General features: G+C 36.5%; 1 protein-coding gene across 5 annotated transcripts in view; it reads left to right on the top strand.

Moving 5' to 3' along the window:
• PTPRK (protein tyrosine phosphatase receptor type K) overlaps window positions 1–19,111 on the top strand; it is a 382,502-nt gene that overhangs the window by 344,790 nt on the left and 18,601 nt on the right. The window contains exons 14-19 of one of the 5 annotated variants that reach the window (XM_058834978.1): window positions 1,140–1,275; window positions 8,323–8,483; window positions 10,585–10,620; window positions 14,211–14,395; window positions 16,097–16,184; window positions 17,005–17,081. In XM_058834978.1, coding sequence (XP_058690961.1) covers window positions 1,140–1,275; window positions 8,323–8,483; window positions 10,585–10,620; window positions 14,211–14,395; window positions 16,097–16,184; window positions 17,005–17,081 — 683 coding nt within the window. Of the gene's footprint in view, window positions 1–1,136; window positions 1,276–8,322; window positions 8,484–10,584; window positions 10,621–14,210; window positions 14,396–15,160; window positions 15,207–16,096; window positions 16,185–17,004; window positions 17,082–19,111 lie in introns of those variants that run through there. The other 4 variants (XM_058834977.1, XM_058834980.1, XM_058834979.1 and 1 more) reach the window with 4 other exon arrangements.

The following is a 19,111-nucleotide window of genomic DNA, read 5'->3' as shown; positions in this document are numbered from 1 at the left end:
CAGCCCACTCAGCTGTGTTACAGACTAGTTTCATCTCTCTGTAGAACAGTGGTTTGTGGGGTTTCTTTCAGGGCCTATAAACAGAAATAAAACTTCTGCTGACTTCAAACTTGGCTTTGTGGATGACCTTATTTAGAGAATCAAAATTCCCAGTAGAATGCAGATCTCAGACCAGATGCTGTAAGGTGAATTAATGTACAAAGGTGAACTGAAACTGGATGGAGGACAGAAGTACTGCAGATTAGGGTTCACATTATGGCTTGGAAAAATTGTTTTACTATTTATATGTGTGTAAATGTTTTCTTACTATTTGGTGTTAAATATTCCATATTTAATATCTGAAAAAAATAACATTAAATGAAGTAAGGGTGGTAAGTTGATGGATTGTCTCTGCTTCGTCTTCTGCTTTTTAATACCATAACTTATTTGGAAATGCAGGTGCCTAAACACTTCTGCATGTGTGGAGGTGTGTGTGTATATATATATACACACATATTTATTCAGCTGTATACATACACGTATACATGCTGTTGCAAGGAGGGGAACAAAGATGGTGAAGGGCTTTGAGAGGAAGTTGTATGAGGAGCACCTGAGGTCACTTGGTTGATTCAGCCTGGAGAAGAGGAGACTTGAGGGGAGACATCATTACAGTTGCACCTTCCTTGTGAGGGGAAGCAGAGGGGCAGGCACTGGTCTCTTCTGTCTGGTGCCCAGTGACAGGATCTGAGGGAATGGCCTGAAGCTGTGTCAGGGGAGGTTTAGGTTGGGTATTAGTGAAAGGTTCTTCACCCAGAGGATGGTTGAGCACTGGAATGGGCTCCCCAGGGAAGTGGTCACAGCACCAAGCCTGGCAGAGTACAAGTGTTAGGACAAATCTCTGAGGCACATGGTGTGACTCTTGGTGATGGCTCTCTGCAGGGCCAAGTGTTGGACACTTCTGACTATGCTTGTTCTATTGTTCTGTTAAATTTATAGTATGTCTACATACATATGTGTAGATGCTTAAACACATGATGCCTGTATCTGTATTTTGACTACTGTATTGACACACACATATTCGAAAATTGTCACCAAAAATTATTTCCTTGTCTCTAGTGCTTACACATTTAAGTAACTTCTTTTTTTGATTCATTTAGCAGCAGCAACAGAAGAACCTGAGGTGATTCCAGATCCGGCTAAACAAACAGATCGAGTGGTGAAAATAGCAGGAATAAGTGCTGGAATTCTGGTATTCATCCTACTTCTCCTTGTTGTCATATTGATTGTCAAAAAAAGGTAAGAAAATGATCTGTGCCGATTGATTTTTTTTCCCCCCCCTCCCTATCAAACTATTTTTAAAGGGTGTTTTTTACATGTCTTTAGAAAAAAAAAAAAGTTTTAGGACTGGTAGGTCCTTTTGGTCAATTTTTGAATTAGTTCCTTGTGTTTTCTCTTGGTTTTGCTGTGATTCTTAGGATGTCTTTAAAGATACTCTCTCTTTATATTTAAGATCTGATAACTATACATTTTCTCATACTATTTATTTCCAAGGATTTTTAAGTTGGAGATGGAAGAATGTACAGATTGTTAAAGTGGGTGGATTTGAAATTCATGTTGCCTTTTTTATTTTTTAAAGCAAAGAAAAAATAATAACTTATTGCACTTTTCATGTTTTAACCACTTAATGAATATTATTTTCTCTATGCGGCTCTAATGAGTTATTTGTATTTGTATGTTACACAACTTGAAAATAATGTAATTTTATACCTCTATTTATGCTCTTATAAACTTGGAGTTTTTTCTTAAAAGTCATACCACATCACTGTAAAATTATCTAGTGAGTCCTTAGTGCATGAAATTGTTTAAAAGTGTATTAATTTGAGTGAATTTAAATTTTTTTCAGTGCTTTCTTAGACAGTAAGCAATATCGCCATCTTCTGGCATTGTTCAATGCTATCCCTGCATCCCAATGCTCCTACCTGTAGTAACTTGTGCTATCCTGTTGCTTGGTCAGTGTTTCGAAGCCTAGCCTTCCCAGTAGCTGCAACTCTTTTAACCTGGCATAAAAGTCCATAATATATCCCTATAATTCCGTAGTTATAGTTTAGAAACTAGTTCCTCTCTCTTTGTGCAACCCATCCCTGGCGGGTCCCCTTCATGTGGCACAAGCTGATTTCTCTTGGATAGAACGAGCCCTTTGCCTTCCCGTGGTGTGTGCGTTACGTTCCCTTGCCTTTTTCAGAATTTATCATAAAAAGTATTTTTGTCATTGTTGCGTATATTCCTCTAAAATTCAGCTTGCTATTATTTTTAAAGATTAAGATCATTCTCTATGTTATGATTGCTGGTTTGCATTAGATTTTTTTAATTTATTGCCTTTTTACAATTATCCCTGGAGATATATAACTTGGAGAAGAAACGTCTGCATTAGAAACATTAGGTATGCTTATAGTGTTCTGTGTTAGTTAGCTACATATGTGATTTTTCCCAAAAGTGCTTTTACTTTTCTCTGTTGTTTACCTCTGTGGTTGAGAATTAACACATATGCAAAAGGTTCAACTCATCACGTGCAAAAAAGACATACAGTCAGCCAGCCTTCTTTATTTACACGAGTTTTGAAAAACAAAAAAAAAGAAGTTGTTTTTCAACTTTTAGGAGGAAATCTCTATATTTTAGCTTTGTAGCAAGGTATGTGCTGGGAAATACCATCTTAGTGCGTGTTACAGTGGTCCCCTTATGTTTAGTAGACAATTCTCTGTGTGTGCACGTGTGTTTGTGTGTGAGAACAAGACTGTCTAACACTACAGAGTGTCAGTCACTTCCAGATGTGATTGACTAGTTTTGCAAATAACGAACAAACAAATCCATGTGTACATTTATCCTGTCCTTTTTGCCTCTTCCATTCAGAGTCCTTTTAGGCTCAAGTTTTTGCTATTGAATTGTTTGACCAGAGTTAATTATATCTGTGAAGTAATATTTTTAAATTTCACCTTTTCCCCCTTTCCCTCCTCAGAAACTGTGAAGGCAGTATTCTTTTAGAAATTATTGTCATTCTATAGCACATAATATTTCTAAACTCCTCTACTATTTTGTATTCTAAATAGGAGAGAAATTAACCTACTTAATGAATCTTTAATGTTTAGTAATTTTTCGTCACGATAGTTTAATTGGTTGTCTATTGCATATGTTGTAGGTGTGCCATTCTTCTCCCCCTCTGCCTTTAGTGAAAATGGGCACTTTTTTACACCAGCTTTAGTCAAGGTCTCTTACAAAAAGCGTAGAAAAACTGTGTTCCTGAGTTAAATCAGTCCATCTAGTGAATCAGGGCAATTCATATAATGAAGCCAGAAACAGCTGTAAAAACTCTGACACATTCACACATACAAAAACACACTTCACGTAGTTGTGGTGGGACTGAAAACCGATCCGTCTGAATCATCCTCTGTAGTGTACCTATTCAGTGATCCATTATGTAGTATCCCTTTTGGTACCCGAATTGACCACAGCTTATTAGATGGAAAAGTCAATAAAACAATGGTTTCTGCATTTTTATTGGTTTATTAAATCGTATGCACAGCCACTGCTATCTCAAACTGATTAAATGCAGCATTATATTTTATTGAAAAATGGAGTACTTAAGCAGTTTTGTTCATAAGCTGGAGATGTTTTAGGCTTTGCCTGATCATTTTGTACAAATTGGTTTGAAGTTTTCCTCAATGAAGCTCTTAACAGCTTTTACAGACTGATTTACTGGAGTAATCAAACCAGCTAAGAAAAGGGATACTGCATCTTTAACAAGCAATGCCATTTTTATTTTCAAAATCATTGTTGGACTATTTCCAAATGTCCTTCATTTCCTTCCATTTGTTTACCTTCCATGTTTTTAATGCTTAGCATGACTACATCAGCATTTCCAGTTGTAAGATTTTAAAACAGAAAGCATATGTTTGCATTCAGGAAATGTGTGGTGGATATGCCAGTACACACATGTCTGCTGGAAATGTGCAGTTTTCTTTAAAATGTGTGTACTCATATAGCTACACACAGTACGCATACAAACATACATGCATACAACTGTGTACTGATAAATATGTTAAAGTGAATGACAAGAAATTGTTTTCTGATTAAATGTATTTATTAATGGAACCTTTATTTTTTTGTGACTGAAAAGTAAAAAGCATATCTGCTGACAAGATTTGTACACAGCTGTTCATTTGTCATGACATCTAGGCAGTAATCATTATATTATGCTGAACTGCATGTTGAAGTTACACAATCCATTTAATTTTCAAAATTTTTGGCAATAAGTGAAATCTCAGCATGTAATTTTCTCAAGTGATCTTTCTGAAAAACAAATCATTTTTATACGCTAGGGGTTTTTTAATTTTTGTTTTTGTTTGTTTTTAATTGCATGGCAAAGTAAGGCTAGTTTGTGCATGAGCAAGTTGAAATGCTAACCAAAGAAACATGAATTTTTCAACTTTTTTTTTAAACGCACATTTCTCTGCTTTATTGGATGTGACAGAGTCACGCTTTTCATTCACCATTGCTTCTCTTTTTCCACTGTCTGTGATTTGCTTGCCAGGAGGAGCTACTATTCTTACTCCTACTATCTGTAAGTAGAATACGGGTGACTTACTATTTTATGTGTTTTAAAGATGCAGTATCCCTTTTTAAAAAAGAAAAACAGTCTCTATGATTTTTCCAAAGTTTTATTTATAAAAGTTACCTTTCCTTGTTCTCAGGCTTGAAAAATTGTTTGTAGCATTGTTCCTGTTATTCTTACCCTGTTGTTTCTTTTTTTAAAGGGATATTGTATTTCTAACTGTGTATTGAGACTTTAGGTTTTTGTTAGTTTTTTCCATAACTATCACTTTAATTTTATTATAATCATAATTTAATTTGCATTATGATTCACAGCAACACATCACACAAAGGAAAAAAAATTCTTTTCCCATTTCCTAGTTAGTGAAATGTGCCTGTAAATCACAAACTACATTCTTCAGTATCAGTTCAGGAGTGATCTTGCACACCATTTTCCTATGCAGATTGTAGGCAGATGCCAAACTTTTATAAAGTTTTATATAGTTAATATAGTTTATATAGTTTTATATAGTTTATGGTCTGCCTCTTTTGCTTTAGGGGTACTTTGCATACACATCCTAAAGTGGATCTTATTTTATGGCATTGGTTTGTATAGTTTTGCTTCATTGAAGCAAAACTGGCTTTCTTAATACTTTGTGACCAAATGAGGTTTTGTGAGCACTGTGACAATTTTGTCTGTGATTGAGCAAGCAGTTACACGCATCCTTCATTTTAAATAAATGCATAAAGCACTTGACTTCAGAGGAGTTCTGAGGATTTGCTTGAGTGCTTTGATGAACTGCTGGTGTCCGATAATAATGCTCTTCCACGTTTCTAAGCAGAATTAGTTGACTTCTTTAAACAAACTTTAAAATAATTTTTTTAAAAAAAATCAGCTGGTTTAGGTAACTGCCATTCTCTTTTATTGTGACAAATTATAATTTCCTTGTTAAAAAAACAATGGCTTTTACTCAAGATAATTAACCACACAGTTTCATCCTATGATGGAGCACCTTTCCTCTCCAACCACTGTAACACCCACCTGAGCAGATTAATCCAACTGAATCCTTTCAGCAGATAATGAGAATCATTTATGCTTTCTGTCAGCCTCAAGTTCTTTAACCTAATGATTCGCTTAACTATCACGAAGCAGAGATTGCATGTGCCTTTAGCTGAGCAAGGGAACGGAAAAAAAAAAAAGGAAAGGAAGGAAAAAGAAGTCGTCAAACCCCAAGGGACCCAGGAGCTGCTGAACAATAAAGCTGTCCTCCCATTTCCCAGCAGCTTTGGGTTGCAGTGCCACAGCACAATAGGCCTTTTTAGGCGTTGAAGCAGAGCATAAGAATTAGAAAGTAGCTACTGTAATAAGCTAATAGCATGAAAGCCTTAATAGCTGTTGATTTATTTAGCAAATCTAGGAGGTTTTGTTACAAAGTGATGCTTCAAAGAAAGGCTTAATATCGTCAAGAGATGAGATGTAATAGTCTTTTTTGTTCAGTTTCTGAGGTGATGGTAGAAAAAGGTAGAAAAAAAGATAGAAAAAGGTGATTTTCAATGTATAGAGACTATTTGAAAGGCTCTGAAACTTAAAAAAAAACTACTTTGAACTAGAAATGCTAGTTTTGTGGAGGCTTTGATAGTATTGGGAACCAGTTATAAAACTCAAGCAGTTTCACTCTTGGAAGTCCTTATGGTCTTCATTTGTTCAACCAGAGTATCATTTAAACCAGCTCCTCTTAAGTTAAAAGAAATGTGTGGAGTAAATGTATAAAATAAAGCATTTTATGGGGGACAGCCAACAGATTTTTTTATTTTTCGTGTAACAACTGATACAGAACCCCTTCAAACAATAGTTTGATGAAAAAATAATAGGTTTAGAGACCACCTTTGAGATTTTTGTAGCAAGAATGTTACTGAGTAGTAATTTTCCAACTATTCCATCTGTAGATGGAGCAAAGGGGTGTGTGTGGGGGAGGAATCTGACAAAATAAGGACATGAGTGTGATTGGTGGAAGAATCTACTATTCATAGGAGGACTTTGTCCATCCATATTCTATGCTGTGGTCCCTCATTGTGAACCAAGACTGTTAACTTAAGAAACAGCCCTGTCATATTTTCTTAACTATGTGCAAGCATGAAGCACTTCTTGCTCTCGAGAGCAATGTAGGTCCTATCTGGTGAACTTTCCCAGGACTCAACAAGTAAATGGATGGACAATTTACACTAATATTCTTCATAGAATCCCTGAGTAGATGGTGTTGGAAGGAACCCTAAAGACAATCTAGTTCCAAACCCCCCGCTGTGGGGCAGGGACACTGTCCACCAGATCAGATTTCTGAGAACCCCATTCCACCTGGCCTTGAACATATCCAGAGAGGGTAGGTCCACAGCCTCTCTGGGCAACTGCTGTCAATGTCTCACCACCTTGATAGTAAAGAATTTCTTCCTAATATCTAATATTATAATATGTAATAGGTGTCTTATATTATCCTTGTTTGCTCTTAGAATGTGCATGGAATATTTAGAGTTGGCCATCCTTTTAGTAAAGAGAAATGTAAGATAAACACTGTCTAAACATTTACCAGAGCATTTGATGGTATTCTATGCAGAAGAAGCTTACAAAGATAAGCTGTGTTTTAAACATACATTTTCAAGAACTCAATATATTAAGTGATGATTGTGTCTCTCCCATGTGGTGTCAGATTTATCCAGCTAAGCAGGTTGGCTATCTAATGTATTATAGTCATGGCTTCAGTTGAAAACAGGAGGATTTCAGAACAGTTTTATGCACTTTACGGGTTTCTGCAGAACCAAGGTGCACCTCATGCTGCTCTGCATACTTCCTGCTACTTGAGATTCATGCTTTAAGTTATAAGTGAAATATATTTTCTGCTTCCACTTGACTCCTGGAGACAGTAAAAATCACTTCCAGTTCTTTCTCAAAAGGGAAGAATTGAGCGATATTTCTGAAGTGTGCACTTTAAGGGCACTGGGTGTTAATTTGAGGGTCTTAGTTGTACAGATTAACTTGGTCTTTGACTGTGATACAGTCAGAGTGTAAGACTGTTAATGTCAAAAATGCAATATTCCCAAACTGCATGAAAAGGTAGAATGATAAGAGTGGTTTTGTTTTTTTAAAGAACCAAAGTTAAGTACCAGGACCATAGTGTGGTATCCTCTTGTATCTTGTATATTGAATGGGCAGCACAACCTTTTACATAAAACATAATATAAATATATAATATAAATATTTATTGAATAATTATGCTTCTTTTGTTACTTCATAGGTTTTTTGACTAACGAAGTAATTTAGAAGGTTACATGACTTTTTTTCCCAACAACGCAAGCAAAGGGGAATGAATTATCCATTTAAAAAATCAAGACAGATATTTAAATGGAAATGGTTGATAAAACTGCATGCACAGATGCTTCTTATTTGTCATTTCAGTTAAAATGTAATTATAGTCTCTAATTTGTTCTTATTAGTGTAATTACTCCACAGGGAAAAAAAAAAACAAACTACTACCAGGGTACAGAAGCAAGCTCTTCCATTGCAGCATTTTGTGTGTACTGAAAACACAAGACCATGACTATTTCATAGCAGGGCGCACAGTTTTATCACATGCTGAAAAAAATCACACACAGGGAAATAAGTCAAACTTTTCCAGTACTCAGGATTATAGAGAATGATTACTGCACACATCAGCATTCATCAAATATTAAGGTGGTTTACTTTTTTTTTTCTTTTTGGCTGGGCAGCAAACTTGCAAAGAAGCGCAAGGATGCCATGGGAACCACCCGTCAGGAGATGACCCACATGGTGAATGCCATGGACAGGAGTTACGCTGACCAGAGCACTCTGCATGCAGAGGATCCCCTGTCAATCACTTTCATGGACTCGCATAACTTCAGCCCCAGATGTAAGTAGACAGTGATAGATACTCCGGAGTGTAGGTGAATATAGAAAGACAGAAAACAATTCTGCTTTTTAAGGAAAATTCTTTTACGCTCCTGGTTTTCCAGGAATGCTGGTAAAGCATAAAAGTTGAGTAGGGATGTTCGTATGTTGTCCTTATTGGAATGTGCCAAATTATTTAATTAAATATTTGCATGTGCTTTCACTATGAAATGATATTTGTTTTAGAGAAAGTATTATACTTGTAGAATACCTCAGTTAAAACTTGAAATTGAGTTTTCCCACATGAGACTGTTTAATGCCAGCACATTAAATATTACTGCATAACACCACGTCTGTATTGAATAATAATATGAGGTCCAAACTAATTTCTATTCTTTTGGCAGTAAGGACATTAGAACAGAAGGAAACATTGACAATTTTCATTGCTGTTTGTGAAGTTTAAGAACAAGCTTGTTAATATATCTGAAAATTTGTTCTATAATTGTATTTATTTTTTGTAGACATGCTGGCTGTCTGGTTTTGAAAAAGTTTGGGTTTCTGACTGTTAAGGGTTATAGCTGCCACTGTTCACCACTCTTGCCTCCCAACATCTGCACTATGCCTTGCCAAAAGCAAGGTACTCCACTGGCAGACTGAATATTTCAAAACTAGTGTATAACTTACAAAGGGATAGAATTCTACCACAGAGCTGGTAGGAGCCTGAGCTTCTCACAGCTCCATGGACTTGTGGCTTGGCTTTAAACAGATCTGAGCAGCCTGAGCTGCTTCTGAATTGCCATCTTTTGGGAATGACACTCCATGTTTCTTCTCATCTCCCATACTGCTTACTATGCTTGAGCAAAATACATCCGTTAAGGCTCTTAAGCTCTTTCCTGGTTGTTGTAAGGGAAATGGGTTTTGGAGGAGGGTTTATTGCTTGGTTTATTGAAGCTTACCAAACTGCTAAGTGCTAACATTTTAAGAGTCTCACAACCAGTTATAAATGGGAGTATCAGCCTGGTGGTTTTCTCACACAGTTTTGGCTGGAACTGGTTGAAAAGTCTCCAAAGTTTGATGTCTTATTGGCATTGGAAGCTGTGGAGGCAGGATTTCAGAGACAGTTTGATATGGACTGTGGTGGAGGCTAAGAATTTATCAGGAATTTACATGGCTATTAGTGAGCCAGGGCTGCCAGGCACCCAGGCAGCCTTTCAGGTGGACTGATGTGATGCCAAGAGCCCATGAGCTCCTGTCACCGCAGCTGTCCTGGCTGGCCATCACTGGTTTCTATCATCCTAGGTGTGTGATTTTTTGTGTATTGGAGGATTTGTTTCTTCTGACCATTGTCTGTGCTGAGACAAGTCTTCCAAGCTTACAGGATTTCCTGCTATGTGACAAACTTTCAGGCAGATTGTTTGAGAACTGAAGCTTAATTCTGTTACAGACACTTTGATGTTATAATTTTTTGTTCCAGACTGGAACAAAACAAATCCTGAATTCTGCCACTTCTGTCCAAAACAGTGCATTTATCTCTGCATGGTTCTAGCTGTGATAATAAAAGATAAAATTCTATGAATTTTATTCAGACATCTGCATCTGTGTGTCTGTGATTTTCCTATACTCATTACGAGCAATCTCTTTGGTACTGAACATTAAAAAAGCTATTAGCAGTAAAAATGTATATAATTTTTTAAATTACCTGGAAAACTTTATAGAAATACCATTTTATTTTGATATTAGCTATTCAGGTATTACATGAGAGGATGGGTTTAAAAGAAAAGAAGTGAGTTCTATGAAAGTGAACCTTTATTGTGAAGTGAAAAAAACAATAGTGAAGGAGGAGTCCTTTCAAAAACTAAATTGCATGTAATGCCTTCTTTATTTCATTTCAGTAAGGATCTCTTTGCTTTTATCATTACATTTCTGAAGTCTGAAATCACTGCCTTTCATACCTCTTTTATTCAGGATGCTTTCTAGAACTGTATTCATTTTGGTTTTCTCTTGTACTAAAATTAATGGAGTTTAGTTATCACTTGGTCATACTCTGAAGTATATTGTTTTTATTCTTAAAAATACACAAATTAAGGGTAATGTGTTTCTTCATGGGCTTTGTTTTCCTACAGTGCCCAATGATCCACTTGTGCCGACAGCTGTGTTAGGTGAGGACCCTAGTCCTTCATTATCCATTCCCGCATGAGTTCTGTCTCCTTGCATGGTTGAACGTTGAAACAGCTTGTTTTATGTAAAACTATGCTGTTGCCAGAAAATAATTCCACACTCAGTTCATCAATTCAGAATTAGACTGACAACAATTTTAGAATAAAATTTATTTTATGTTCTCATTAAGAAGTTATTCCTAGTCACTGCTAACTGAAGAGTAAATGAGGAAATATGTAAATGGAAAATACTAAAATTTTTCTCCCCAGAGCTTTGAAACTGAATTCCAATAAACTGACATGTGAAACTAGAGCTCTGTTAAGAGATCTTTAAACATAAAATTGAGGTCCACATTAGCATTTTTTAGCACCCAAAGCTCAATTTTCTAAGTAACAAGAATGAAAAAAAAAAAACAGAAAATGAAAAAACTTTCAGAATATCTAAGAGGAAACAACTTTTTTTGCATGTTCTGAACAAGTACTTCTGTATGCCTATATTAATTACATAATTGAATTGGTATTAACTAGTAAATTTCTCAGCTTTGTACTTACTTTAAAAAGAAGAACATGCTTTGAAATGGACAGGCTGCATATGTCTATGCTGCATCTAACACTGAATGCAGATTTTAGAGTTGTTTTATTTTTTTTTTTAAATAAGAAGATAAAAGTATAATTTGTACCCAAGTTCTTGGTTGGATAAACACAATGTGCAGTATTGAATTTCAGTCAGTTGCTGAGGTTATTTTAGAATAGAAGACAGATATCAGAAATGGATGTGAATATAGACATGTAGAAAATTAGATTCCTAGGAGTAAAGCTTAAAGGGACCTGGGGGCAAAGAAATCCCTTCTGTTTTGAGAAGGGACATTATACATAAAATACAGATTCTTTTTGGATATTGTCTCATTATGTTTTAAAAATTTGTAGCAAAGAAAATTTTGCTCTTGCAGTGGAATGTTCCGGTGCCTCTGTCCTCCTTAGTAAGAATAAATTCCGATTCACATTACTAATTGACCCAAGTATTAATTACTACTAACTGGGTGTTACTACTAAGTATTATTAATGCTCACCCCTAGTTTTTACTAACTAGGCTAATCCAGACTAAATTTTCATTGCTGTGGATTGAGTCATCTCCTTTTGAGAGACTCATAGAAAATATGGAAAACTGGCACGTTTCTGTCCTTTCAAAACTGTCTTTGACACATTGAAAATCTCGTGTCCTCAATTATTTCTCTTTTAGTTGAGTTTAACCCAGTTCTTTCACTCATCATCTTGTAGGTGATGTTTTCTAAATTTGTTGTCATTATTTTCCTCTGAATGCTTTCCAACTTTCCAACTCATAGGTTGAATTTTAAATTGCAGTACCCCAGATCAGGTAGCGTTCTTGGAAGACGTCTTAATGCTGAGCTGAGTGGAATGGGTACCCCTATGCCCCACTTTTACTGTTTCTGTTAACTGAACTCTTATTTTCTCCTTTTTATTGTGTTCATGTTGCTGACTTGCATTGAGATACCTGTTAGAATCACAGTTATCATTTTCCAGTCCATTATTCCATTTTCTATTTACATATTTGACTTCCCTTTCCAACGCACGCTATTGTTGCCTTCACCATTCAATTCACTTTGTTGATTTTCGCATTGTCTCCTAAATAATCAAGATAACTTTGAAATTGGATGCTGTGCTTGTGAAGTGCTCATGGTACCTTCCCACACAGTGCCATACTGCCATGGTATTTTCTGCTGTGGCAGACACTGTTACAGACAGCTGTGGATACCGAGGGCAAGGAACCAACTGCAGAGCAGCTTAATAATTCCTATCTGCTTTTTCATCTACTGGTAATGATATTCTGGGCATGATAACTTCCTCATATGAGCAAACCATTGATAGTTGGAAGAGGTGCTAATTTTCATTGAGTGGACTGATATAGTGGAGAGAAGTGTAGAAGCTTTTGGGCACACCATGTAGTAAAAGCTGGGTATCCATAACCTTGTTCCTTTGGAACTGCATCGTTTGGCCTACTCCATTTTTGTATAGCCTTCACTCAGCCCAGCATGATGAAACAGGTGTTTTCTGCCTAATTTAAAGAAGAGGAATATTTTATGGCTTCTAAATCATAGAACATGTTTTTTTATATGAAACTCTTATTACTTTGTAGCTATACTAGTTTTCTTTCTCTTCATGTATAGATTATTAATGCTGCTCTCCATTCTTTTTACATTAGCACTAAGTTAGTATGACAATTTTGCTTTTCCCAGGTCCCTATTATTACACTGATAGTATAATAATGTGGCCCTTATATTTTTTAAATGACTTTCATTGTTACCTATTGTGAAGATTTAACAACTTTGAATGTCACTTTCTGTTAGCCATTTTCTAATATAGTCCTGAAATAAATTTCTCATGTTCTGTTCACTCATTGTTTTTTGCTGCTTCAATGGGTTAAAGTGCCTATTACTGGTAAGTATTCTGTGAGGAATGGGGAGAACTACAAATCCTGAGATGGTTTGAAATGTGTGTGATTTAGTATGGGTAACACTACAATAAAAAGTGACTGCTGCATGTCACTTGCCTTGTTAGGCAGGTTAGTGAGGCATAAATTAGGTACTGAAATTAGCAACTTGGGTGACAGTTCAAAGAGTCGTGTTTCTCAGGAGATTTAATTTCAGAAGGCATTAATAGTGTTTGCATTTTGGTGTAATTGTACAAAATCCAACCCTTAGGGCATTCATTTTTTTCCTAGAATGTTTTGCTTCCTAGTCTAGATTCTTTGCAAGGAAAATAGTAAACTGATTTCAAAGAAGTTTAGGAGGGGTTGACTGCCCACTTCTCATTTCAGTAGCTACTTAGATTACAATTTTTCTTCCTGTGCAAATTCATTTGATCTGATAATTACTAATTTGAATAAAATGACTATTTCACAGAAGGGATTGACAAAATGTGATGACCTCATGCAGCTTTGACATTGGCTTTTGATATGAGAATTCATGTAACACAGAGTGCTAGAAGAAACTTATTTGCTTGTACAGGGGAAAAAGTTGTGACTGAAATCAGCCCACTCAAGTCTCATTTTTCTACTAAAAGACCTGAGTTTAAATGACCACTCTGTAGTGCTGATTCATCTTCCTAAGTGAGGTGGTGTTCTGAAGTGGTGGCATAATTGCTTCTCTTTTTCACTGGGTTCTCAATTCACTCTTTGTTGGCTTTAGACAATTGATGTGCTGATGCCACTATGGAATTATTCTAATTTATTGTTTAGGGTGTAATATTGCTATTGATATGTACTGGCCCTTAAAAAGTTACTTTGGTTGATAGAGTCTGGAGTTCCCAAGTACATTAACGTCATAAAGTTTTGTAGCTTCAAATAAAATGCCCCTCAGACATCTTTATTGCTGGATGAAGGACTGCAAACTTTTGTATGTGTTTGCTGCTAAATTCTTTTACATACTTCACAGTATTTATGTGCTGGAGAGTAAGTGCTTTGCATTCTCAGAAATTAGAGAGGTTTTTGAGGGTTCAAAATAGATGTTGCTATGTATAGCAGTAGGTGTTACTGCTCTGTGGGTACATAATGCACCGATTTCTTGTGAATACAGATGAAAATCACAGTGCAACAGCAGAGTCCAGCCGACTCCTGGACGTCCCTCGTTATCTCTGCGAAGGCACGGAGTCCCCGTACCAGACCGGGCAGCTGCACCCTGCCATCAGGGTGGCTGATCTCCTGCAACATATTAACCTAATGAAGACCTCTGACAGCTATGGATTTAAAGAGGAGTATGAGGTGAGATCTCCAGTGGTGGGGCTTTGCTAGGAAAAATCCCTTTGAAATGGGCAGCCTTTTGTTTGCATTGTATTGCAAAAGCATGGAACTAAATGTCATGGGTTTAAGCGAAAAACAGATTAACAGGCATAAGATTCTTATATATGTAACCCAAAAGTGAAATAGTAAATGGAGGCAAATGGTTTGAACCTTTACAATTGCCTGGTAGAAAATCCCTGTGTGTTTCCTAGGGTACAGAAAGAATCCTTTTGACATATTGTAAGAAGTTGCCAATCTTGTTCCTGCTCTTTAGTGGAAATGCTGTAATCAGTTATGTGAGCTATTTTTAGTGCAGATCTCCTGGATTAGGTTAAAGTAAAGAATTTAACCTGCCTGGTTTTCCAAGAAACATTGACTGGAAGCACTTTCCTGATTTATTTTATCATCTCGGTAGGGCAATACTGGGACAGCTCCATCTGAGAAGCAGTAAAGAGATGATAAGGGAAGTAATGTCTTGAAGTTCTAATTAAACCTGTCTGAGCATGTCTACTTACAACTTTAATGTTTAAATGGGAGCAAAAAATTCCCAGTACTGGAGGTTGAAGATGAGTACATTTCATTTCTGATCTCTGAATCTGTTGTGATTCTTTGGGATTAGAATATCAGGCAGGACACACAGTAAAGATGGGAATGGGACTGCCAAGGTTGCAGCTAGGTTTACAATGAGTTTTCTCTGAGGAAGTAATCTCTTCTGACACAGTTTTCAACCTTCTCTCCTTTCCGCAGCTGTCTCTACTGTAAACATAAGAACTGGAATAAATAAATGTGTGGTTTTTAAAAGAATATTATGCTCTTTTCCTCTCTTTTACTTAAACATGCTTTGTTATGCTCTGCCTAACTTCAAGGCTAAGACCACTGCTGGGGGGGAGGGTGGTCCCTGATTCCATATCAGGTGCTTTCCTGCTTTCTACTTCTTCTGTCTCTATACATGACATCTATTCCCTGCTTTCGGCTTCTGACTATGCATTAAAGTTCTGACTCCATGGCTGCTGTGTATTTTCTGGAGATAACTTACCCAGGATAAGAGATCATCTGGAAGGAAGGAGTAGCATAGACCTACAACTGCAGTAAAATATCTACGGGCAATGAAGAGAAAGCCAAGGAGAAATAAAAACTACTTCTATCAATACTGAGAGACCAAAGTCTTAAGAGTTCAAAAATGTAGAATAATTTTGATAGTGACTAGAGGGAGGGATATCAGGAAAGGCAAAAAGAGCAATGAACATTGGCAGAGGAGAGCTCCTGATGTTCTCTGTAGGAAGGAAAGGTGTTTTATTAAGTAATATGTGGAAAGCAATGTAATGCTGTAGTAAACAGGCTGTATATTACACTGTCTTGTAAGAATAGTGATCAGTCTCTCTGTGCTTTCTCAGTTTACTGTCATTCCTCCATAGCAAGGATGTAAAAGCAAGTTTAGCCTTCCGGCAAGTACAGGATTTGAAATCCCTGTGGAGTTCCTCAGTGAGTTGCCCACTTACTGGTAGCAGAGGGAGAGAGGCTCCCTTCTTCTCTAGATGTTTCTGTACCATGCTACTGCCCGGGTGACCGGGGCAGGCGAGCAAAGCTGAACTTACTTTGTGGTGGGGCAGTTCTTTTAAACTGTTATTTTTGGAGATAAATTAATGGTCAGAATGTTTTCTTTCGGAACATTTTTATTTATAGAGTTTCTTTGAGGGGCAGTCAGCTTCTTGGGATGTCGCTAAGAAGGATCAAAACAGAACAAAGAACCGCTATGGAAACATTATAGCATGTGAGTATCGGTGTCCTCGGTTTGAGCAATAGCTCTACTCGTGTGTTACTCGGGCCGTGCTCTCTCCTCCTTTGCAAGTCTCTGGTGGCACAGCTGCTCAATACCTGCAGTGGAGAAGCAGAACAGTGCCTTTTTCAGCTTTTTTTTTTTGTTGTTGTTGTTGTTGTTGTTCTTCACAGTTCAACTTTCTTCCTTGTATAACTCAGGCTGAATTTCACATTTGCATCTCTGTTGTGCAAGCTGTGGTAAGCATATATCAGCAACACACTGGCACTCATTTGGATGTTGATTCTGTTTATTCACGATCTGTATTGTTTTACCCATGCAATCGAACATGCAGGAATCACGGTGCCGGAGGAGTCCCTGAATGGGTAGTGTTACCTCTTCATCAAATCCCAAGTGCATTGCTAACTCCTTTGTCTCGATTTCATTAATGTCTCAATATGAACTTGAGCAGGCTTGGGTTGGAAGTGAGGAAACAGTAATCAGCATTTTTGGTTTTCTAGATTACCAACAGTGGAGCTGATGTTAAAAGGGACTTTGATCAAGTAACCTGGTTTCTTTGTGTCTTTTTAACCACATATAACAGTGCCAATACCTTTCAGCTGCCCTTAGTGAAAAGTAGTGAATGTGTTTTGAAGTAATTGCAGACCTCAGACAAAATGGATCTTTGTATTTCTGTGTAAACACTTCGTATTTAAGGACTGTAAATTGTGAGGTGCTTATGCCAGCTGATTTTGGTTTTCTAGATGACTTACCATTAATATCTTACTTAAAAATCACTCTTCAAAAAGGCTCCGTAACCACTTGGTTTTTACAGATGACCACTCCAGGGTGATTTTGCAACCTGTTGAAGATGATCCATCTTCAGATTACATTAATGCCAACTACATAGATGTGAGTGGAATGCACAGCTTTCTCCCTCTCAATTTTCCAGCTTCTCTATGTGAAATTATTGCATGTTATGCTACAAAATTATTAAAAGCTTTCTTTTATTAAGAACAAATGTACACTTTCCTTGTTCTACGTCCTAGTACTCACTGACATTGTTGTGCTTTCTTTCACATCTGACTTTGGTTTGGGCTGTAGATTTGGCTGTACAGGGATGTAAGTACCACTATATGTGAATAACAGCATCCTTTTGTAAATATTTAATATAGATATTGTTATTAATTACTTTCCTCTACTATTTTTATCAGTTGATAACTATGCATGCCTCATCTAATTTATCTCATCTGTTCCTTTAAAAAATTTATTTTTTGTGTGAATATTTTTTGTACCTGTTTTGAAAAGACAATTTAGCCTTCTAGCTTAGCTCTGAATATTATTGGGTGTTAGGTAACTCAGGTGAGCCTATCTGTTAAAGAGAATTTGCTGGTCCCATTTTTCAGTGATGATTTTGGCCACTAGCTTTTCTCTTCCCCTCCCCATGTATATGTAAGAAGATAGATAGTATGCTTTGCTGTAGTTGTTTGAAAATATACCTGTGCAGTAGTCATTATAATTGCTTGACAGAAAAAGGAGGGATAATGACATTTGTAGGTTGGGGGTTTTTGTGTTAGTCTGTTTTTAACAATGTTTTAGATGAGCAATATTTAGCTGGCATTTCCTTTAAGGTGCTAGTTTAGGTATTACAAAGTATATACACAAACACACACACACACAGATATATATATTTTAGCAGAATTTTCCTCACTTCTGCAAAAAATCTCTAAAATTTGAAATTCCATTCTTTAATCAGAATACAAATGAGTTTATACATTTTAAAATTTTATCCAAATTGCCAGGTAATTTGACTAAAAAAGTATGATATTTCTGTAATTAACACCTTAGAAATAAACAAGTTGTTATATTCAAATTAATTTTAAAGCTGTTTGAAAGGTAGTGGAATAGCTATGACAAGTGTTTTTGTAATACATGGCTTTGATTGCTTTTCTTGATTATTGCACCTTAGTAGTTTTTCCTGACCACTTTTAGTTGATGAGTTATTTGAGACTCTTTTGACTTTCCAGGATATAAAGATTTAGCTTTAGCAGATATATTTCTGTCTTCTTATTTGGATATTTTAACATGGCTATCTCTGTGAAATGATAGGCCTGTGATATTTTGCCTGGGGCCTTAAACAAGAAAACTCTCACAGATTTTTTTAATAATTCCCTGGGGATATTGATTTTCTTATTTAGGAGTGAGTTGAATCTCATTAGAAGCAGACAAAAAAGCTGGAAGTTAAAACTGGCATTTTACAATTTTTCAGTGACACTTATCTTCTTCTTGAAAGCATTACTGAGTGTAAACCCATGTAGCACAGGTTCTACTTCCACAATTTTAAGCTGTGGCTTGATATTAAGGACTTCAAGAGAAATTCTTTCATCACTTGATGCTATTTTGGTCTCCCATAAAGCCAAGAGTAAGACATTCAAAAGTTGTTTTAGAAGCACCAAAGGAAGGTGCTCTCACTCTAGAAAGATAATGAAGGTGTCTGTGGAAAAGAACATAAACTCCTTGGCTACACTGAAATCCTTCACTTTGGTAGCATCTTGTGAATATCAGGAATTCAAAGGCCTTGTACTTCCCTATAATACAGTACTTCCAGCAAGTGGCCTAATAAAACTTAACCTAGAGAATAATTGGAGTTATTAACATTTCCATATTGTGAAATTCAGTATTGTCTTGTCACCATAAACACTACACTTTCCTTCCTCTTTGTAGCTAAATTGCTGGCACTGGTCAAAATATACCCTGAATTATTTCCTCAAGAGCAGTAGCTCTTTGTCTTGTAGATTTTTATGTGGACAATTAGTGCTGAAAGTGCTGCTAGCATTGGCATAGATCCAGCTATCTGGAAAGGCTTAGCTGTGTAGGGTTATCTATTTACCTATCTGTACATGTATATATATATATATGTGTGTGTGTTTGTATGTGTAAGA

Source organism: Poecile atricapillus, chromosome 3 (assembly GCF_030490865.1).
Source record: "Poecile atricapillus isolate bPoeAtr1 chromosome 3, bPoeAtr1.hap1, whole genome shotgun sequence".
Taxonomy (NCBI): domain Eukaryota; kingdom Metazoa; phylum Chordata; class Aves; order Passeriformes; family Paridae; genus Poecile; species Poecile atricapillus.
Note: the sequence above shows the minus strand (reverse complement) of the source record. Positions and strands in the feature narration are given on the sequence as shown.